We start from the raw sequence: 22,084 nt of genomic DNA on the forward strand, positions 1-22,084 counted from the left end.
ACAATCTTACCGCTATTTACGACCAAAAATTCGTATTTTATTTTTGCGAGAACTAATATACGCGCGCATAATTGGAGATATATATGTATATAATTATATCTGACGATTAACCCGTTGACATATATTCGATAATGTGTACCGATACAACGCACATGGCAACGGTAATACGAGTATATATATGTTACAATTATTCGAATATAATTCAACGACGAAATTCCAATTTTTTAACTGACCAGAAACTTGGAGAGTACCGTTTTTTTTTCGTGTATGTTATATTTCGTTTTCAAGGTCTCATTGTTCGCAGTGTTGAAGATAATTTACAATTTATTGTTTCTGCAGAGCTTTCTGGAACCCAGATTTCATTTGTAACGCGCTGATTATGGGATACGTACATAATTATCCTTAAACGTAATTCTAGACGTCCTCGCTTTGCTGCAGGTATGTCACGCGTTGACGAAGCGAATGATCTTTGCGTGATGCGGTCCTAATGAGTTCAGACGAAGTGAAATAAATGTTAAAAGAAATGATAAATACTCCAACGTGATTTGCACCACAAATTAACTATGAAACTAATAGATCGTCGTTACTCAATTATTGACTTTTTCTCGGAGAAGAAGCTAAGAATTTATCAACAGAATCACCAATGATATTTCCATATTATTACAACAAGTTTTTCAAGATTACAATTCACTGATACTATTATCCGATGCACATTTTTTTCACTTATTTATACCTGTAGGTATTCAACACTGTTCCAAAAGAAACTTATATTACTCATAATAAATATCTTGACCAGCTGCGACAATAATATTACCTTGAGTAATATTATACCGTAAGCAAACGCAATGATGATAGTGAATGATTCATATAATTATAATATCATAGAGTTCTATAATAACATACATACCATAGCTTAAGTTTGCAGAATTCATCGCAAGTAAAATTTCAAAACATCTGCATTATAATATCACTCTATGCAGGTGATCAAATTTTCCACTTTTTTCAATCCGATATTTTTGTTAATGTGTGCTAATGACCGACACGTTCATTATACGGGAACACCTGACAAAATAATGATAGTATTGCAAGTATACTGTATTAACCCAAAAACCGGATTTTCTCCGTACGTTTGATCAGGCAGACTTTTCTTTCTTTTTGAATTTCTTGAATTTCTATATTTCCTGTGCCTTGCCCCAGATGGAACGTGAAGAGTGTTTGACAAAATCATTCTACGTTCTTCTCTATTTCAAGAGTCGTTCTGTTCCCAAATAATGATGAAAGTTGTCAATGCAGATACATTCTCATTCAAGATTCATGTAAACTCTTTTCACTAATATTGATACCTTCAGCATTGATTATATTTTTGTATAGAAACAAAAATGCAGTCTACGATGGAACAGCTCCGTCCTGAACAGCTTGTAGGGCTTGTGGCACGTTCTGCGGAAGGGACAGCAGCCAAAGGAATGGCAATAAAAGGCCATGAAGATCTATGGGTAGAAATCCAAGCAAATACGTTCAGAAATTGGGTGAACGAACATCTGAGACATCATCCAAGTACAGCAGGTAGCAACGGAGCAGTTGTTGATCTAGCCGAAGATTTTAGAGATGGAACACGTCTCTGTGCCCTGGTTGAAATTCTCACTAACAGGCGACTTCCTCGTTGGAACTCTCGTCCAGCAAATCAACATCATCATCTTGAAAATGTCTCCACAGCTTTACAGGCCATAGAAGCTGATGGCGTGAGGCTTGTGAATATAGGTAATATTCAGTACTGATGAGATTTGGATTAATCGTGAACTGGACTCGTCTGTAAAATTTTCGTGGTACACCTTTGAATTCAATTTTCAGGGAACGTCGATATTGTGAATGGTACCTTGAAACTAATTCTCGGTCTTATATGGTCGCTCATCGTAAGGTACCAAATTGGAAAATCTAAGTTTCCTCCAAGGAAACTTATGCTGGCTTGGCTCAAGGTTTGTGTATTTTTTTTCGCTTTTGGAATCAACAATCGATATTTTTTGTTTCTAGGTTTTATACGATATTTTTATGTATTTCGGTCTCAGGAATCTGAATCCGAAAGCCAAATTGATCTATCTGTAAAATTGATCGGGTTATCCCTAATATTCACTTTTTAGAGTCGAAACATTGAGATATTTCGGAGGGAAAAATTCGTAGCTCAATGTACTCAACGGATTCGTGTTCCTGAGATCAAAATACATTAGAAAAGTATCATTCAATCAATTTGGAAAAATAAAAATTTTTGCCCAAAATTTGAAAATTTTCTAAGGGGTACCCCTTGGAAAAATCTCCAATTTTGGCCCAAAATTTTTATTTAAAAAAATTGATCTTATGGCACTTTTCTTACGTATTTTGACCTCAGGAATACGAATCCGTTGTCCGAATTGAGCTACGATTTTTTGCCTTCGAGATATTCTCAAATTTATGCCAAAAATCGCGAAAAAATGGGGATGACTAGGTCAATTTTATAGATAGATCCATTTTTCTTCCAGATTCGGATTCCTCAGCTCAAATTACATTAAGATAGACTAAAAAATCAATTTTTTATTTTTGACTCCAAAAAGCTGAAAATTGGCGGTAACTCGGTCAATTTTAGAGATTGATCAATTTTCCGCTCAGATTCGGATTCCTGAGGTCAAAATACGTAAGAAAAGTGTAATACAATCAATTAGTGAACTACTTTACTTTTGGCCCAGAAATCGATTTTTTTTTGGCTTTTCAAGGGTGATCTCACATATAATCAGCTCAGGAATTCAAATCTGAAAGCCAAAATCATCTACTCATGCAATCGATCGAGTAATCATTAATTATTCGCTGTTGGGAGCAGAAAAATTAAGACATATCGATTGGTTTTAGTCGTAGACCCACTTTGATTCGTCGCAATCCATGCATGGGTCGAAATATTCGAATTTCTCGGTCTACGAGGGAGCCCGAGCTTTGCTGGAGTCAGGTAGCCACGGGCGCGTGGTTTGTTGTGGGGCGTCACCTCTGCTCAGCCCTGAAGGTGACGTCTCACAACAAAGCGCTACGCTGCAATCCATGCATGGGTCGAAATATTCGAATTTCTCAATTCACCAGCAAACCCGAGCTTTGCTGGAGTCCGGTAGCCAGCAGCGCAGCGTTTTGTTGTGAGACGTCACCTTCGGGGCTGAGCAGAGGTGACGCCCCACAACAAACCACGCGCCCGTGGCTACCTGACTCCAGCAAAGCTCGGGTTTGCTGGTGAATTGAGAAATTCGAATATTTCGACCCATGCATGGATTGCGACGAATCAATCAATCCCCTTTGGATTTTTTTCAAATTTTCGCGAAAAATCAGTACTTTTTTTATTGGGTTTCATATGCTATTCCTGTGTATTTTGATCTCAGAAATCCGAATCTGAAAGCTAAATTGACCTATCTATAAAATTGATAGAGTTATCGCCAATAGTTCACCTGTAATCGTTCAATGGAAAAAATGATTATTCTGAATTTTTATCTCATCATTAATCCAAATAATGTTTCAGGCTGTATTACCAGAATGCAGAGTCAACAATTTCACTACCGATTGGAATTCTGGAGTATATCTTAGTGCGTTATTGGATTATTGCAAGCCAGGATTGTTCCCCCATTGGCGTCAGCTTGATCCCAATGATAAGTAAGAACGACTTTGAGCCTTTCGAATAGAATTAAACTCTTAAATTAAAAGTGAAAATAACTGAAATTCTTGGAAAAACTATTCAACAAATTAAAATTACAAATAATTTAAAGACAGGAGAAAAATCAAATATTAAATAATTTCTTAAATAAGGAAAACTTGTTCGGCTCGTGAAAATCAGAAATCACTGTGACGATAAAATTCGTTTACAGTGTTTACAATTGCCGCAAAGCAATGGAGATATCAAAGCGTGAATTTGATATTCCAATGGTACTGGAACCGGAATATTTGGCATCCCCTTACTTGGATGAGCTTTCTGGAATGACGTATTTATCGTACTTTATGAAGGAAGGTTCTCCAGGTTTTCACGCCACCCTCAGATGGGTGAATTCTCAACTGCCACATGCTCCCGTCAGGAATTTTACGGTACGAAACAGTGAAATCGTCACTAAATTTCTTCCAGAACGCACATATCCAAAGATTAACTTATTCCAGACCGATTGGAACGACGGCAGAGCACTTTGCAGCATCGTGAGAAATTTGGGAGGTCCTGTACCTACCTACGACAGGCTGGATATTGACCCAAAAACCTGGGAACACAACTTGCAGCAAGGTATTATCGATAACACTTACCTCTCTCTAATTTGACGGCAAACCATGAAATTTTCCCCTTCTACCTTAATTTAAAACAGGCATAGAAGGTGGTAAAAAGATCGGCGTGGAGCCTATATTGAAGGCTAAGGACATGGCGGACCAGAATGTTGAACACTTGGGAGTAATGGCTTATGCTGCATACTTTCAATGGATAAAACCACGCCCCCAGGCAAGCGAGCAAATAGCTATTCATGTTGACAGTACCTCAGCAAGAGTACAACATCCGGTAATATTTTTATTTATTCAAATATTCCAATAGAATTTCTCGTTACAATTCGATCACTATGAATAATTTTTCTGTGCATCACAGGCGCACTTTAGACTGGAACTTCTCTCAAAGGATGTAAACCTCCGCGAAGTACGTAGTGAAGTTATCAGTCCCAGTGGACGTCTGGAATGCAGACTAACGTGGAATGGTATTCATGGTAAAGGGACGTTTATTCCTACTGAAGTTGGCATGCACAAGGTAAAATAAACTCTTCCTCACGATTCCTCTAGCGAGATTAAAGATCAAAATTTGATTTAAAATGGAATTATCACCAACCAGTTGATGATTTACAACGATGGCGAACTTGTCAACGGATGTCCGTATCACTTCAGAGTACTACCTCCGCTAACAAAAATTAAATCACCGGGAATGGATCCCTGCGCTATTGGCTCCATTGTGGAAGTCCTAGTGAACAGTTACGGTGAGAGTTTTTTGCTCGTCTACTTTTTTCACAAGCCGACTAGACAGAATGCAATGACTGGTTGATTCAATGAATTTATCTATAGGTACCAGTCATGACGGTATTGACGTAACTGCCTGGTCCCCAACCAGTCGAGCATTGCCTTGCCCTGTGAAAGAAAAGGATGGCGTTCACACCGCAACATTCCAACCAGATGAAACTGGTGAATGGAGTATTGCCATTACCCACAAAGGAAATCATATTCAAGGCGGTCCGTTTACGTGTTTCGTTTTCGATCCGAACGGAGTCAAGGTAGAGAAATTCTATCCCATAATTATTGAGGATTCACGTCAGCAATTAAGCAAACAAAAATCTGTCTTTAGCTGCTAGACATGGATGGTGCCATGCCAGGCCAGCCTTTTTCCTTCATTATTGATGCTCGAGGAACGGGTGGACTTGGGGACGTGATTATCGATATAGTCCATGACAAACATTCAGTTCCATACCGGATTGAGGACATCGGTCCGATGCAATATCGTGTGTCTTTTCTCCCGAGGGATGCAGGAAAGTACCGCGTATACGTGTACTTCAACGGTTCAGATGTACGAGGCTCCCCATTCTCTCTGAGAGTGGGTACTCAAAGGGGATCTAGGCGATCTAAGGATTCGAATTCAAGCCTGGAGAGAACGAAAATGTCTTCATTAGAAAGGAGAATAAATGGAACTCTGTTATCTAACGAGCGATCCAGTCCTGTACAAAAGAGTTACTCCCCTAGCTACAAAAGTTCAAGTCCGACACAAGGCTTTCGTGACTCGCATATCGTGAAAACTGACGTTGTTATCCAGTCACCAGTTCATTCAAATCTAAACAATTCGTCGATGCACAAGACTTCCTCGAATTTGATAAAGGAGAGTAGTAGCAGCTCGCTCTACCAAACCACGAGCTCGACAAACCGCGCTCGCTCTCCAAATCCAAGTCCGAATTCTACATTAAGGAATTTGCACAGCCCTTCATTGATTAAGGAAGCCAAAGAGATATATTCCATGACTTCTGCCACCACTAATTCCCGCTCATCGAACATTCATTTGCCAAGTCCAAGTTTTGGAAAAGAGACAAAGGAGACTTCATACTCGTTCAATTCGTCAAATCGTGCCGGATCTCGATCACCAAATTCTAGTCCCAGCAATACCACAATGCGAAATCTGCACAGTCCTTCAGTTATCAAAGAATCTAAGGAGGTATATCAGTCGAATTCGTTGAACCGTTCTAGATCTCCAAATGTCAGTCCAATGGCGTTTAGAAACTCTAATCAGAGTCCCGTCAACCGAAATTTTAGCCCAAGGAATGACAGAGAAAATTACGGGAATCGTCGAGACTCAACGGACAATGGAGTTGTAGATACTACGAGCAATGTTCGAGGTGATAATTTAGAATTTATAATCATCATTCCACGTCTCGAGCTCCATTTGAAACTAATTACTGTCCTCATTTTCACACAGTGTCTTCGATGATCGGTGGTTCTTCACGCAGGGATTCATGGGATGCGATAGCCAAGACAAAATCTCTCCTCTCATACGGCAGTTTGGAATCATTGGCAAATTTGGCGAATAATTCATCGGCCAATGAGCACACAGTGATGACAAACTCGAGCTCTGCGAACAACAATAATAATAATTATAAGAGCACGAATTACGGTACAACGAACATGTCGCAGAGTCAGGAAATATCTAACCACACAACCCTGCAGAATGTTCAGAGCACCTCCGATTACTCGTCAGCTCTCAGGTACAATGGAAATCAAAATGGAAGCCCGAGAACACATGGAATTTTGAAAAATAAAGACCATAACAGCTATAAAGGCATTGATACGACGGATGCAACACATTCAAGGTTCTTAGGTAATAGTAGCTCGGCTTTCAGACCGACCATAAAGGATCATAAACTCGTCACTGGTGACGCTTTGGAAATTTTGCCAATCCATAGACCAATTTCTTTCACTCTGGACTCGAGCATCGATGCCAATAAAGCAACAGTTCGTGTCACTGGTAAGAACTTTGAAGTTCTAGGTAACTCAGTACCACGCCAATAAAAATTCTGGTGATTCAATACCCCGCTCGCAATTTAGGTCCTCGCGGTAAAGAATTATCTGTGCAAAAATCGACTCTTCGTGGTCAGATTTACACCGTCATAGCCGAAGAGGTAGGCGAACACATAATCGAGGTTCTTGTGAACGGTCAGCATGTTGGAGGATCTCCTTTTAGGTACGCCAAAATTGTTTATTCGGACTCTTCAAGGAAGGGATCTAAAAATCATTTCAATTCTATTCCAGATCTCAAGCTTACAATGCGAGAGCTATTCAAGTGGGGAATATTCCAAATGGTGTTATTGATCAGCCAGTCGAATTCGAAAGTAAGTGTAATGATTGCAAGAAACAATTTCGGCTTTCATGACTATCTACAGCCGAACAATTGAAATTTTCTCAGTCGATGGTGCGACCGCTGGTTCAGGAAATCTTGAAATACTCGTCAACGGGGGCCATGTCACTAGTTTTGTGAGAGCGCTTGGTAACCAGAGATTTTTGGCTTCATTTGTGCCTCATGAAGCAGTAACGCATTTGGTAGAGATGACATTCAATGGGGAAACGGTACCTGGTGAGTTAATAAAATACGTCTAATTATGAATTCGATTCTTTTCATACAGATATTCGGTAATTAGTAGCAAAGTACTCCGCGATTCCTCTCGGTATACCAATAGGCGCTCTGCGTAACTAACAATGAGAATTCTTCGGGAATGAGAATGTACAAATTAACTCGTAAGACAATATACCGCATTCAGATGAAAATACAATCGATTATGTAATCGCAAACTTCCTACAGCAGATAGATGATTCACCTCCGTCAACGAGGGTATAAGTCATTTATTGCAATACATCCTGTTTCAAGGATATGTGATTGATAGAACTTTTCTCCTTGGTATAATTTAATCGTCTCGCTGCTTTCACGCGTATATCTTTCTATGATAAATTTAATTTATAGATTCTCAATTATAGGCAGATATTTATTGCGAGGAAAAGGCAATGCTTTTCTTTTTGATCGATCCATTTTTTTCTATTTCTTTTTATCGCACACGCACAGGCTATGGTTTTTTTTTGTTTTTTCTTTCTCTCAAATGAGAATATCAAATGGCATAAATTTAATACTTTTCTCCCAATCTCGTATCTTCGAACCATGCGATTCCTCGACGGCGCGCCTCCAACGATGAGTATTATATAAGGTCATTGACCCCTAATTTCACACAGGCTTGTCGCGCTACTGACCCAATTCCTGACGTCATATTACGTTTTTCTGAATGACCGTATAGTATATGCTATCCATAAACGTGTGACACGCGAACAATGTGTATTTTAATGAATTTATTTTATATACAGTCGTAATTTGTTCAATTATATCTTCTGCGTTACAACTGCAATTATATTGCAATAATTGTGATCCCTTATGTAATACCCTACACAGTCAACTCGTATACAATCTCGTGTATAGATTTGGTTGCGATGTAGAACGGCTGTTATGCGAAGATGAAGAGGTGCTCTCCCACGCCATTTAAACACGCTGTAGCATTATACTTACAATAGTATTGTTGCATGTTATTTTTCGTTCTTTGAGATTTTTCTTTGCGTGTTTTTCTTATCTTTGAGAGATGTGCAGAGGGGTATAGGTGTGGCTGCTTGTGAAGCCGTTCTTGGACATGCCAACGAGACAAGCCCCGCGTACTCTAGAGGACGTATTTGGTTACGAATGATGTTATAGGCGCGCCTACCTTATACCTACCCACGTGTACCACGATCATTTATACGTATACACATTTTCCCCATACGTATTTATTTCTATAATCAATTCGTAAATGAGTTTTTTGCGAAATCTGGTTTCAATATTTTTCAACCGCGATGTATGATTTTCGTTATACACACACCTCGTCAGAGATAAATTCTCTGAAGAACGCGACTCAGACTTCCATTATGATTTTCACGAGTGCCGCAACCTGCCCAAGGTCACGGCCGAGGCCTTTATAGTTGTTGCTCGAAAGGAGAAAAGCTGTTGAGTCTCGTGTTGAATATATACATATACCTTACACAGAAACGGGCCAACATGGCGATAGGTATACCTACCCGCATTCCGAGCTACCTCTAAAGCTACCGATTACATTTGTTATCCCCACACGAGATAATTTTCTTTAGTATCATCTTCAGTAGTATTATCATCATTTGAGATTTAAAATATTTTACAATTCCTATTTTCTGTAGAGTATATCGTAGTAATTGCGGTGTAATTATTGTTGTTACCTGTAGTATTAATACACTATTTCAACTAAAATAACTCAAACAAGTTTTTCTGTAGATATAACAATAGCGTGCAGTAAGCCGCACTATACGAAATAATATAGTAGAACAGCCGAGTCTATTATTTACATAATTTTTTGTTAACGTATGCAGCTCAGGTCTCAAGTCCCATTTAAAAAATTCTTCTTACATCTTCTCCGGTGTACCATACAAACCAATGCCGGATGCCACCATCAATGCGGCTTTCACGTTCGCAGTTATTATACGGGATATATATAGTAGAATTATATATGAATATATATGCTGCAGGATTAAATTGATATTAAAATACATCTTTTTATCTATTTTTTTTTTCCAATCGTATCAAGATGGTTTGCGCGTATATAGAAAGGAATGCGCTCGTTGGCATTTGTTCAATGGTTTACTAGACCATAGTCATGATGCTCGTACGAATTCCAGAGAAAACGCTGTAGAAATTTCAATTGAACTTGATTTTCAAATAATAGTTTTGAATTTGTACGACTTTTGTAGGTCAGGATATTCACGAGGTGCGGGTAACCTCAACTAACGTGAAAAAGTTTGCCGACTATAGCCGCGACGCCCAAACAATGTAATTTGGCATTGAAATCACCGTGAGCCGCGGTGACTTCAACGCTCCAGTAGCTGCACAAGCGATGCACTCCCGTAACCCGAAAATATTAGTATACGACTGTTCTGCGTGCGGGGCTATTCAGTGACGATGACAATCAGGTTCCTTTTCTCTTGTTCTTTCATTTACTTCAATATCGTCTTCAATAATTTCTATAATATGAACTTTTTCATGTAATAATACATAATTATAGGATGATTCGAGTTTACATTGGGGGATTCGTACTCGTTTTTTAGTCAAGTTATTTTGGAATCCAACTACATACTGCAGTTATAAATCTGATATGGTTCATCCGGTTTGTATATCTTAATGTATACACGTGCAATAACAATTTTTCGAGAATTTTTATATGTAGGTTGAAAAATTGGTCTAGAAAATTTTACACACGCCATCGAGTGGCTGTGCAGACCGTAATGTTAGGAATGCACGTTAGTCGATGATCCATCTTTTTTATTTCTTTTAAACGTACGCTTGGCGTATATGAATAAGGTTACCTGATTAATTTCCGCGTTTACATAGAAAAATTAAATATTACAGAGAGTTAATTTAAAGTCTACATACGATAAAAGCCGATGTACCGTGCAAAGAAAATTTTATTCTTGTTCTTGAGTGAAAGACAATTGTCGAACGGTTAGGATGCGCCGCCTCGGCTAATGTGATTATAATTATCGGAGCCAAGAAACATACGTCGCGGCATTCAGTTCTGTTGTACATAAAATACGTATACATAGTATATGTACAGATCGTATACCCATACAAACAAAGATTACGTTAGTGTTCGATTTTTAAACACACGCTTACTCCATACCCGTTCGACAAGTGTCCGGAGTCGGTGAAGCGCGTAAGAAATAGTTGGAACTTGAAATTTAACACGCAGGCGCGTTCAGGGACGTCGTAATATTTGAAAAAACCCTGAGTGAAAGTCGACGATGATTACGGCAGGGATTTATTTATTTCAAAGAATCTGACGATAGAAATTTATTTTTCAGATTTTTATTCATGAATTAGAAGCGCCGTAGACAGAAACACGATGAAAAAATAATGTAAAATGATTGATGAACTATCTGTGTACATGATGTACAATTGCAATACATTTGTAGGTACATACCTGTATGTACTCTTTTTCTAACGGTTCTTTAGGCGCGTGAGGTTTTCATTGGAATGTTGAACGATGAATGTATGACGTTGAAAGCACCGTAGTTTTCAAATTGGATCAATTTTATAACTGCGGCTTTTTATTTCTGCAATTATAGTTTCATTTTGTAACTCTGAAGAGATATATGAGTACTTTTATATCGTGAGTTTTCAATCCGTTCCACTTTCCGCATCGGTGTGTAGAAATAATAATGAGAAAATGAAAAAACCGTTGAATTTTCTATTTACGTGCCTGCAGCACGTGACTAGATGTCAACCGAATCGTATAATTTCAGGACCGAACTGCTACACGCTTCGGTAACGAAGTACGTACGTAACTACCTACCGGATTTCAAAATTTGCGTGAAAACCGGGTCATCAAAAACCACGTGACAGAATCGCGGATCGGATTTTGAATTTTGAATGCACATTTCGGCTGCGGAGCACTCTGAGGAGAGCGCCAATGATTGGCTTGGTAATTACCGATCGGTTATCGATTTTCAAATTCGATTGTTATTAATGTCTCCTCGATATTTATGTGTAGGTAAAGTTAGAGACTTATATCGCCGGCCCTGGCCCAAGACGATCGAGGCAAGGCGGTGGAGGGAATGCTGGGCTCAGCGTTTGGTTCTGTTGAGTCTGTCCAAGAATCGCGATCTGCTGACGTTTCCACCTCGCTCGATAGTAGCTTTCAGTCGCATTGACCAATAATAATAATTTAACTGCTTAATTGTCAGCAATATCCTTCGAATTATTTATTTATTCTTTTTCCTTTTGAATGACGATTGTCTAATTATTGTTTTATAATTGTTTACTTTGATTTTTATTATCATTATTTTTTTAAGTCCTGCACAAGTGTTCTTATATCATTATACACATTTTCTATCATGCCCAGTGACCTGAATTTCTTCTGTGGATCGAAACGTGCCGTGATCAGTAAAATAAAGCAAGAATCATTCTTATTATGATTATACATGCACCGTGATTTCGTAAAAAAGCTAACACAACAAGAAAGAAAAAAAATTTACATTCATGATATTAAAAATTGCTAAAGAACGCTGATCGCTTAGTGAAGTATAAAATATTGTTTTAGTTTAGGTTTTAATCATACACCGGTTATATATATTTTTAGGTTTTTTAGTGTTTTCAGGAAAACACCCGCCACGTTACAATAAGGTAGGGATATAAAATTCGAAGACGATTTCCTCCCTAACTTGATTTTCCGTAATTAATTATGTAATCATCATTGATATCGATAACAATCAATTGAGGATAAACTAAGTGCGATTTTTTAGTGCGACGAAATATGCGTATCTCTTTGATTTGTGAAAAAAACCCCGTGGATCTTAACTGAACGTTTTCACATTTTTCTTTTAAAAATTCATATCGCAGCACTCTCTTCATGCAAGTCCTGATAAGCAGGAGGTAAAAATAGTCGAGTGGAATTTTGTTATTCTTGCAATACGGATGTTATGATTTATTGTGTCGGACTATTTTGATTTGAACGTTCGTATTTATACATATAAACTGCGTACACCTAGTATATGCCATGCTGGAAAATATGATTCGATTGCCGATCATCAAGTGATCACGCGTCAAGTTTCTTATTTAATTCATTCAATCGTTTAATAATGTTAAACAAATTTTTTCTACGTTTTTTTTTGCTTACTGGTCTGCAACAATGCTACTGCCCTACATATTCGGCTCTCATATCTAACGCTTTATCATTGATACCTATATTTTCATCGCCTTTTTTTTGACTCGGCATATTTTCTGTTTGTTCCAGGTTCGCCGTGGCGAGTAGGCATTATGTCTGGTCCAAAAATGTCAGTTGTCGGGGACTCTGTGAGACTTGTCCCAGCAGGTACCCCTGCGCTTTTTGAATTGTCGGCCCTTGGTTTTACAAGCAATGAAATAGATGTGCAGATTATAAGTGAGTTACAATCCTCAATTTTTGCAAGCTCATACTGTAACTAATTAGATTATACTACAACTCAGATTGAAATAATTTTTAGCTCCGTCGAAAAGACAAATTGCTGCACACATAGACGAGGAACCAGGTCGCGCAGGGGAATTTCGTGTAGAATTCACACCCAGTGAAGTTGGAAGCCATTTAGTAGAAGTGAGCATCGCGGGACAAAAGCTACCGGCTGGACCACTTGTTGCCAAAGTCTACAACAGCAGACTTATTCAAGTTACTGACGTACCAAGTGCCGTTGTTGGACATGCCTGCCAATTCCGAGGTAAAATAATTGATTGATCTTTGTGCAGCATGTCTAATTTTACTTGAATCTATCATGATCATAATTGTCAACCAGTTTTTGGTCAATGTTAAGATACTCGAATTGATTAATTTCAGTCGACGCCAGTGCCGCTGGAGAAGGTCAATTAGAGATTTCAATAAATGAGGGAGAAGTACCAAATCATGTTCAAGTTGTTGGAGGTGGTCGTTGCCTCGTTTCTTTTACGCCTGATGTAGCAAAGCCACATTATATCGACATCAAATTCAATGGAGAGACTGTTGCTGGTTGTCCATTTGTTTGCAATGTTTCTGATACGAGCAGAGTCACATTGAGTCTTGCTCATTTGGAACTGATAGCTGTGGATCAACCAGCCTCTTTTCACATGGCCGTTGATGGCAGTGGAAGTGCAGAACTCGCTGTTTCTGTAAGAGGTACGTTATGATCTGGCAGTAAAGATGATCTGGTTATCGTGATTTCGTTATTTCAATCACACTTTTTTTTAAGGACCACACATCGAACTTCCGGTCAAAGTAACAGGCAATATGCACAGCGGTTTTACAGCAGAATTTGTACCACAAGATGTCGGTGTACATTCCATAAGTGTGGAGTATAATGGTCACCCTGTTAATGGAACACCATTTTTAGCAAAAGCATTTAATGCTGATAAAGTATTAGTCGGGCCTGTTGCCAGAGGAAGTGTAGGTCAACCTACCCATTTTACCGGTACGTTTGTTTATCAATTATCTGGTGCTAAGATTTATTAGAATTTAATCCATTAATCTCCTACCTTTTCTTTCTCCAAATCAGTCGATGCTAGTCAGGCTGGCGAAGGAAATCTTGAAATAACGATATCGGCACGTGGTCACAACATCCCCACTCAAGTAACTCCGCAAGGAAATGCTCGATTCTCTGTCAGTTTTGTTCCATTCGAGGCGTGCGAGCATGTCATTAGTATCGCATTCAATAAGAAGACAGTACCTGGATGTCCAATATTAACCAGAGTTGGTGGGGATAGTAATGTGACTGTAAGTGGACAGGCATTGAGCAGTGCTGGTTTAGGAAGGCAGAGCTATCTTACCGTCAGTAACGTTGCCGGTAGCTTGGAAGACCTTGAAGTTAACGTTGAAGGTAAGTTAAATAACGATTTTCAGTTTTAAAAATTGAAACAATCTGCAAAATATTGTAAAGCATTATCTTTGAATGATCGTAACACGATTTCTCTGATATGTGATGATCGTTTGGTCCACCAAAAGCATGTCGCATCTACTTTATAAATATTTCATGTACCTATACTTATACATATGTTTGTTGGTGTCATCGAAAGTGTGACTAATCTAAACCCATCTATTTTATGTGTGTGTGCGTATCATGGAGAATAGAGAAAAATCCTCACATTACGAAACTATTCTACCATTTAATTAATGCGCAATTTTTTTCGCCTTCAAATCATACGTATTTATTCCCTGCAAGCCAAGTGATAGAAACGATGGTTGAGCCATGAATAATTTTCTAATATATGAATGTTTAAGAAATGAATTTTACAAGTTTGTTTGGGATGAATGTCAGTATAATACAAATGTTTCATAACATGGTACTATACTTATTATCTGTACAAAATTTATATGTTTTTGGATACAGTATTTAATATCCTTGAAAATATCGCCCCTCATTAGAGAATACAATATACGTATTATATATATGTTTGTGTCCACACCTGCGTTTGTTGTCTTGACACCGGTAGCTTGAGCAGTTCTATGATCTCTGTTGCAGGTCGGCCAGCTTTCAGACTACGACATTACTAGACTTTAAAAAAATTAAAAAAGAAAAAACCACTCATTTAGATTTAACTATCTAGTTTATGGACTGTAATCAATCAATCAATCAAATGGTGAAGGCTCCCTAACTCCAGTGTCCCGAAGACCCTGCGTTTTAGTAAGACATTCTAATCATTGCTTGCATCCCTGAAATAACAGTACTACTTCTATATGTTTTTTTTTTCATTACTTTTCTTAACATTTACCACTATGGCATAACTGTGTTTTACCAATTTTATTCTTATTGGGGGCTTTTGTTATATAGGGAACACTTAATAAACTCGAAAATACAAACAATTTTTTCTGTTTGGTTTTCATACATACAAACTAATACAGTAAAATAGTTGTTCTAAAATTATATAATCAATACATCACTTTCTAATGAATATAAATATACTTACGTACTTTGGTGCTACGTTTTTGTATTTTCTAATCCTTGCTGTGTTAATTGTTGTTCTATTCCTGTACAGAATGTTAGCTTTCATCACAGGCATTATCAATGATACTCAATGTAGCTAGGAATTTTCATAAAAATACAAAAGCGGCAGCCATTGACCCTTGCTACAATATAGTGTGCATATGGTTTTTTTTGCTTTTTCAAGCTCTGTACTTGTCATGGAGTAAGATATATTACAAGTCATATGACATAATTTTTAAGAACATACGACAGTGTACTTGCATGTAGTGGTAGTCTAATGACCCCCGTTCCCCATGCCCTTGTAATCCACCCTAGTTGGCTGACTAAATTGGATAAAACGACTAACCGGCGGACTTGATAGGGCCCAATGGACAGGCTGTCCCGGCTCAGGTCACTGACAACAAAGACACAACATGCAGCGTCGCTTTTACACCAAGAGTTGTTGGAGAACACAGAATATCCGTGAATCATCGCAATGTCCCCGTCACTGGCAGCCCATTCAGCTGTAAAGTCTACGATATCGCCGCCATTAAAGTCAAAGATTCTAGCCGAGGAGTTATAGGGAAACCAGCTACATTTTTAGGTATTTGTATCATATCCATCAATATTGTTTTCATATTGATGAAGTTCAGTTTATTAACTTCTATCTTTGTTATAATAATGTCTTTAGTTGAAACGAGTCAAGCAGGACCAGGGAATTTGGAAGTTACTGTCAACGGTGGAAGGGTTCCCACTTCTGCACAAGCCCAGGGACCTCATACTTATGCTATATCGTTCACTCCTCGAGAACCAATTGTCCACACTGTTGATCTTCGATTTAACGGGGAAGATGTTCCTGGCAGTCCATTTAGTTGCCAGGTAAGCGACAACTGAGTCAAATATATTTATTTTCAAGTGGGAGATGTTGTTTACTCAGTGTTGCGTCTTGATACCGATCAGGTCAGTGACACCGCTAAGGTTTTGATAACTGAAGGACTAGAAAAGGTCGCAGTTAATCGATTGGCAACATTTACCATCGAAGCAGATAGTTCCCTGGGGTTACCGACTCTCGAAGTATTGTCACCAACTAGGGAGAGTCTTCCAGTACAAATAAAACCTACTGGAACTGGTTCCTACAATGCTGGGTTCACTCCAACAGACGTTGGTTAGTCAAATGATTGTATAGCAATAATGTAAACTTCATGTTTCTTCAGTATCTAACAAATCATCCAATAATGCAGGAGATCATAGTGTGGAAGTGAAACTTGATGGGTCGCACGTTGAAGGAAGTCCTTTTCTTGTCAAAGCTTATAATGCGGACAAAGTTAAAGTCACAGATATAAATAACGGGGTTGTTGGAAAACCTGTGTTTTTTAGTAGTAAGTAGAAACTTCTGACTGCACAGAGCATGGAAGACTTATTATGCACCGACTCAACTTGTCTGTTAATGTTCACAGTAAATGCAAGTCAAGCAGGAGCTGGTAATCTGGAAATTATAGTAGCAGTGAATGGAAAAAATGTACCGAATTACGTGCAGAGTGAAGGGAATGCTAAGTTTAGGGTCAATTTTAAACCACAAGAAGCTGCGGTGCACAGTCTCAGTGTTCGTTTTAACGGAGAACCTGTTCCAGGTAATTATTTACCACAAAATATTGTCAAATCCAAATGAAATCCGTTCTCATAAAGAGCTCTTTCATTTCTAGGATCACCATTCAATTGTAAGGTGGTTGGTGCGGGTCAGGCGGTTATTACTGGCCATAATTTGAAAATGGCTGCTATAAAACAGGTGACCTCTTTCACTGTTGATCCGCAAGCTCAATCTATGAATTGTGATGTTATCGTAACTCCACCATCTGGAATAGCCTTGCCAATCACGATTGAACCAGTTGATGAAAAATATAACATAAGTTTCAGTCCAACCGAAGTAGGGAGGCATAATATCAGTATACTTGTTGATGGAGAACTCATAAAAGGATCGCCATTTGCTTGCAATATCTATGATGTTACAAAAGTACGATCTGACTTCTTCGGGCTTAGAATATAGTAGCTAGTCGTTTAATAATCTACGATAATCTATACCTGCAGGTTCATGTTTCTGGTCTTACGGAGGCACTGTTAGGACAAGCGACAACATTTACCGTTGATGCAGCAGAAGCTGGTGAAGGAACATTGGAACTAGTCGTTAGTACGGAAAATAACACCGTGAAAGCTGAGGTAGTAGCCTGTGCTAGAGGGCTTTACGATGTGACTTTTGTTCCTCAAATACCAAGTGCCCATTACGTTAACATCAGTTTCAATGACGATAACGTACCGGGTTTGTATTTTTACCGCTTATTCTCTGAGGATGTAAAATACTGATTTCTGTTTTTGATCGATAAATTTCTTCTTCTGTTCTACATAGGAAGTCCATTTAAATGTCCAGTAATCGGAGGAACTCCAGAAGGTCCTTCGGTGATCAGAGTTGGTAATACGGCATACATGGATTTAGATATGCCTGGATTAGAGGGCCCTATATCTGCAGAAGTCACAGGTGCGTGTGAATAAGTATCGTAAGCAATGATCTCGATCGGAATATAACACGGAACATTTTTTCATAGGTCCTGATGGCCTCATTATTCCTTCAACTTTGACAAAACTATCTTCAACACTTTACCGAGTTGAAATCAGGACTCGTTTCGTTGGAATGTATAATGTGGCATTCAGCGAAGGACACAAAGTTATCAGCACACAGAGCCTGCAGGCCTTTGATCCCAATAAGGTTACCATCAAAGAAATATCCGATACTGTCTGCCATCGTCCTGGAACTATAGTTGGTTCGTATTGCTTCTTATTGATTTACCCATGTGAATGATTTCTGGAAATTAATTTTTGCATTCGATTTTTATTACAGTGGTCGCATCTAAAGAAGCAGGGCCTGGAAAATTATCTGTGAGTGTACGTGCCGGAGGTGCTGACGTAGATAGTTTAATCAGAGAAGGAAACAACGGGCATTATGAAGTCGTATTTCATCCTACCCGCGCGGCACCTCATAGAGTGCATATAAAATACAACGACGTTCATATTCAAGGTATATTACTTGGAACCTGCTATCTCTGACGAAAAATAAAAATTGAAATTGATTAAACCGAAAATACAAATCTCCATCTGCAATTCGTAGGGAGTCCATTGGAGGTGGCTGTAAGAGGGCCAACAGGTGGGCGGGAGGTGACCGCTACGGGATTGGGTTTGTATCAATCTGCTGTTGGGAAAGTAACGTCTTTTACAATCGAGACTCTCGGCCACCCGGGAAAGGAATTTGACGTTGTTGTTAGCGGTCCACAAGGAAATGCTGTACCTGTTCGATGCTACCAGCATAGAGACGGGAACTTACTCGCTGAATTCACGACTAATTCTGTCGGTACGTCGAGTTTATAATACATTGAAGATATTTTTGCCATTCGAGAAAAATTCTTTTTCAGGAACATATAAAATTGACGTACTACAGGGTGCCAAGCCGGTGCTCGGCTCTCCGTATTTTTGCCAAGCTTTTGATGCTTCGAAAATAAAACTGCAAGATTTAGGACCAACCATAGTCTCAGTCCACGATCGTATTGCATTTAAACGTAAGTCGATGTCTTTTATGTGTGCCAATACCCTACTATATATTTGGAATTCTAACTGAAACCCACAACTCTCCAGTTTGCTACGTTCCACATAGTTTTTTTATTTCTGTAGATGAGAAAAGCTGCCTTAGAAAGTGGGATTGATTTTTTGTAGACAACTTCAAAGCCTCCTTCAAGGCTGTTTAACACTATAATTGCATAGAACATATGCATAATCTCTACCACTTTCAAATGGCCTTGGTCATTCTATTGCATGCGATACACTGCAGTGTCAGACTTCATTGACTACCTCGAGCTACGGGTGAACTGAATTTCCTTATAATCCCTGCATATGCAAATTTATGTCTCAGTGTTAAGAACTGAAGCTGGAATGGCAGAGTTGGATGTAACAGCTACGAGCCCACTTGGACAGGAGCTTCCACTACAAATCACTTCGCTCAATGATGGAACTGAATTAGTTGAATTGACGCCTAGTGTTCCCGGAAAATATTTGGTCAATATAAGTTATGGTATGAAGAGAGCTTTCTTTTTTTTTCTAAAATCATCCACCGTTTCACCAAATCGATCTTCATTGCATAATTGTATACTGTTTAGGAGGAACGCCAGTTTCTGAAAGTCCGATAGTGTACACAGTGGAAACTGCTGGGCAAGCTAGGGCAAAAGGAGAGGGATTACTCAACGGTCATGTGGGAAAATCTGCACATTTCGTTGTTACTGGTACAAGAAGTCCTCCAGCTGTCCAGGTAATCATCAATAAACTGAATCCAACAAAATTAAGCAGTATATAATTGCGATCTTTGTTTCGTACTGAATTGTAGGTCGATGGCCCAGACAGCGTTTCAAAGGCGACTGTAGAGGCTGGGGCGAATTCTGGTACTTGGAATATTTCTTATGTGCCCACCGAAGTTGGAGTGTTTGATATCAGAGTGGTTTGTGCGGGACACCAGTTACCAGGTTCTCCATGGCACCCAAAAATCGTTGACACAAGAAATCTCCGTGTCATTGGTGAGTTATTTGAATAACTAATCTTATCAAATCTTAATTCAAAACAAATATTAATTCTCGATAGGTGGGTGGGCAGCCGTCTGCGACGATGCCGGTAGACTGAAACTCAATCCGTCAAGTAAAATAAGCTTTGATACAGCTGAAGCTGGGCCTGGCGAACTCAGCGGAAGCATCGGAGATTACCCTTTGAATTTTGAAATGACTTCTAGTAACAGACTGAAACTCGTTGCTCCTCAAATTTCTGGTGGAGAGCACCGTATGGAAATTTTATTCAACGGAGCACCTTTTCCCGGTGCTCCAAAGCTTGCCATAACTCCAGAAATTGAGGTAATTATTTTATTTTTTTTTGGAGTCATAGATCGAAAGTCAAGAACATTTTCAACTCCGGTTTTAGCCAGCAGCGCCCGACACAAGCAGAGTAATATTAACGGGTCGAGGTTTAGCAACTGCAAAATGTGGTGAGGAAGCCAGTTTTACAATAGATGGTTCGCAGGCAGGTAATGGCACTCCGAAAGTTCAATTGTTGTCTCCTACGAGCGAGATCACGGTCGTACTACAGCATTTGGGTGAGCGAGAAATAATTTCTGCATCATTTATTCTCAAATGAAAGATACCGGCTGACAAGCTTGATAATTTATTTTATAGGTGATAGCGTTTATCGAGCTAGCTACATTCCTCTCACATCAGAGTCTCTCCTGTTAACCGTACTCTGGAATGGTAGACAAGTGAAGGGATGTCCATTACAGGTAAATGTTGCAAGTGCTGCAGATGCAAGCAGAGTAATTTGCTCTGGGGACGGATTAAAACAGGGAACGGTTGGTCAAGAAATAAGAAGCTTCATTGATACGAGGAGAGCAGGACCAGGTGAGATTCATTCTCGTGGTAGATTTACCCCACGACTACTAATTTTTACTTAATATTCGAAAAATACTTAACAAATGCTATTTCCATTCAGGTGAATTGACGGCGCATTGCGTGGGGCCTCATAAAGTTGCTTACTGCGAACTTTACGATCATGGTGATGCTACTTTTACGCTCAATGTTAAGCCCCAAGAATCAGGTCGTCATGCTCTGACCATTAAATATGCTGGAGAACACGTACCTGGTTCACCATTTACTCTCCGAGTTTCTGGCGCCCCTGATGCTTCTAAGGTATTTCTGATCAGCAAAAATAAATCATCTTTAATGACAGGAACAATGATCTGATTTTCAATTGTCGATCTCTAGGTGAGAGTGTACGGTCCAGGAATAGAACACGGTGTGCTAGCAACATTCCAGTCTAGATTTATTTGCGACACACGTGGTGCTGGTGCCGGTCAACTTACCGTAAGAGTGCGTGGACCTAAAGGAGCTTTTAGAGTTGAAATGCAACGTGAAAATCAAAAGGATCGCACAATTTTGTGCCGATACGATCCCACTGAACCTGGAGAATACAGAGTCGAAGTACGATGGGCAGGGGTTCTTGTACCTGGCTCACCATTTCCCGTCAGAATTGTTGACACCCAAGACGAACTTTTGCTCCTTGCACAGGTATGGTGCCAAACCACATAAACGATGAATCATTACTCACGGATAGAATTAATGTTGATAATTTTTTTTTGCAAAAATATTTTGGACTTTTCAGAGCACGGATACTTATTCGACTGCAGGCCATCAAACAATCACTTCGTGGCGTGGATCACAAGCTATTCTTTAGTATAACTACAATTAGCATTGTTATTATGATAATTTTTAATTTTATTATTACACATAAACTAATAATATATTTTATTTCATGTAATATTAATATAATTTATTATGCATATAAATGTTTTCGATAAAATTAATACAACTGTGAATTGTAAAATATTCAAGAGAATTTTCAGCTGCTCAATTTTTTATGAGCTCCAATGAAACGTATAATAATTCAATGGTATGAATTTACAGAT

General features: G+C 38.9%; 2 protein-coding genes across 15 annotated transcripts in view; one reads left to right on the forward strand and one right to left on the reverse strand.

Annotated features, from left to right (window-relative positions):
* The window catches only part of LOC105684124 (zinc finger protein 391), a 5,759-nt gene extending 4,425 nt beyond the window's left edge, over positions 1-1,334 (reverse strand). Inside the window, exon 1 of one of the 7 annotated variants that reach the window (XR_007279425.1) lies at positions 908-1,334. Coding sequence is in view for 5 of the 7 variants with exons in the window: in XM_048658551.1 (XP_048514508.1) it covers positions 908-932 (25 nt within the window). In the remaining 2 variants the exon portion in view is untranslated. Of the gene's footprint in view, positions 1-392; positions 755-907 lie in introns of those variants that run through there. The other 6 variants (XM_048658551.1, XM_048658550.1, XM_048658546.1 and 3 more) reach the window with 6 other exon arrangements.
* LOC105684112 (filamin-A) overlaps positions 1-21,960 on the forward strand; it is a 24,562-nt gene extending 2,602 nt beyond the window's left edge. For 2 of the 8 annotated variants that reach the window (XM_020851245.2, XM_012397237.3), the window contains 40 exons: positions 1,372-1,758; positions 1,849-1,973; positions 3,524-3,654; positions 3,867-4,080; positions 4,150-4,267; positions 4,347-4,534; positions 4,619-4,774; positions 4,856-4,997; positions 5,083-5,288; positions 5,360-6,395; positions 6,476-7,021; positions 7,102-7,237; positions 7,306-7,385; positions 7,460-7,627; positions 12,882-13,028; positions 13,111-13,338; positions 13,455-13,769; positions 13,843-14,061; positions 14,146-14,466; positions 15,932-16,153; positions 16,241-16,428; positions 16,510-16,714; positions 16,791-16,928; positions 17,007-17,180; positions 17,253-17,560; positions 17,635-17,863; positions 17,951-18,079; positions 18,147-18,362; positions 18,440-18,616; positions 18,707-18,946; positions 19,008-19,151; positions 19,502-19,660; positions 19,746-19,894; positions 19,970-20,156; positions 20,221-20,483; positions 20,551-20,722; positions 20,802-21,020; positions 21,112-21,308; positions 21,384-21,686; positions 21,781-21,960. In XM_020851245.2, the coding sequence (XP_020706904.2) occupies positions 1,380-1,758; positions 1,849-1,973; positions 3,524-3,654; positions 3,867-4,080; positions 4,150-4,267; positions 4,347-4,534; positions 4,619-4,774; positions 4,856-4,997; positions 5,083-5,288; positions 5,360-6,395; positions 6,476-7,021; positions 7,102-7,237; positions 7,306-7,385; positions 7,460-7,627; positions 12,882-13,028; positions 13,111-13,338; positions 13,455-13,769; positions 13,843-14,061; positions 14,146-14,466; positions 15,932-16,153; positions 16,241-16,428; positions 16,510-16,714; positions 16,791-16,928; positions 17,007-17,180; positions 17,253-17,560; positions 17,635-17,863; positions 17,951-18,079; positions 18,147-18,362; positions 18,440-18,616; positions 18,707-18,946; positions 19,008-19,151; positions 19,502-19,660; positions 19,746-19,894; positions 19,970-20,156; positions 20,221-20,483; positions 20,551-20,722; positions 20,802-21,020; positions 21,112-21,308; positions 21,384-21,686; positions 21,781-21,852 (8,946 nt within the window). In that variant the 5' untranslated portion in view covers positions 1,372-1,379 and the 3' untranslated portion in view covers positions 21,853-21,960. Of the gene's footprint in view, positions 1-1,371; positions 1,759-1,848; positions 1,974-3,523; positions 3,655-3,866; positions 4,081-4,149; positions 4,268-4,346; positions 4,535-4,618; positions 4,775-4,855; positions 4,998-5,082; positions 5,289-5,359; positions 6,396-6,475; positions 7,022-7,101; positions 7,238-7,305; positions 7,386-7,459; positions 7,628-11,793; positions 12,042-12,115; positions 12,272-12,881; positions 13,029-13,110; positions 13,339-13,454; positions 13,770-13,842; positions 14,062-14,145; positions 14,467-15,108; positions 16,154-16,240; positions 16,429-16,509; positions 16,715-16,790; positions 16,929-17,006; positions 17,181-17,252; positions 17,561-17,634; positions 17,864-17,950; positions 18,080-18,146; positions 18,363-18,439; positions 18,617-18,706; positions 18,947-19,007; positions 19,152-19,501; positions 19,661-19,745; positions 19,895-19,969; positions 20,157-20,220; positions 20,484-20,550; positions 20,723-20,801; positions 21,021-21,111; positions 21,309-21,383; positions 21,687-21,780 lie in introns of those variants that run through there. The other 6 variants (XM_048658526.1, XM_048658527.1, XM_020851248.2 and 3 more) reach the window with 6 other exon arrangements.
* Positions 21,961-22,084: the final 124 nt, after the last annotated feature.

The sequence above is a fragment of the Athalia rosae genome, chromosome 7 (assembly GCF_917208135.1).
Source record: "Athalia rosae chromosome 7, iyAthRosa1.1, whole genome shotgun sequence".
NCBI lineage: Eukaryota > Metazoa > Arthropoda > Insecta > Hymenoptera > Athaliidae > Athalia > Athalia rosae.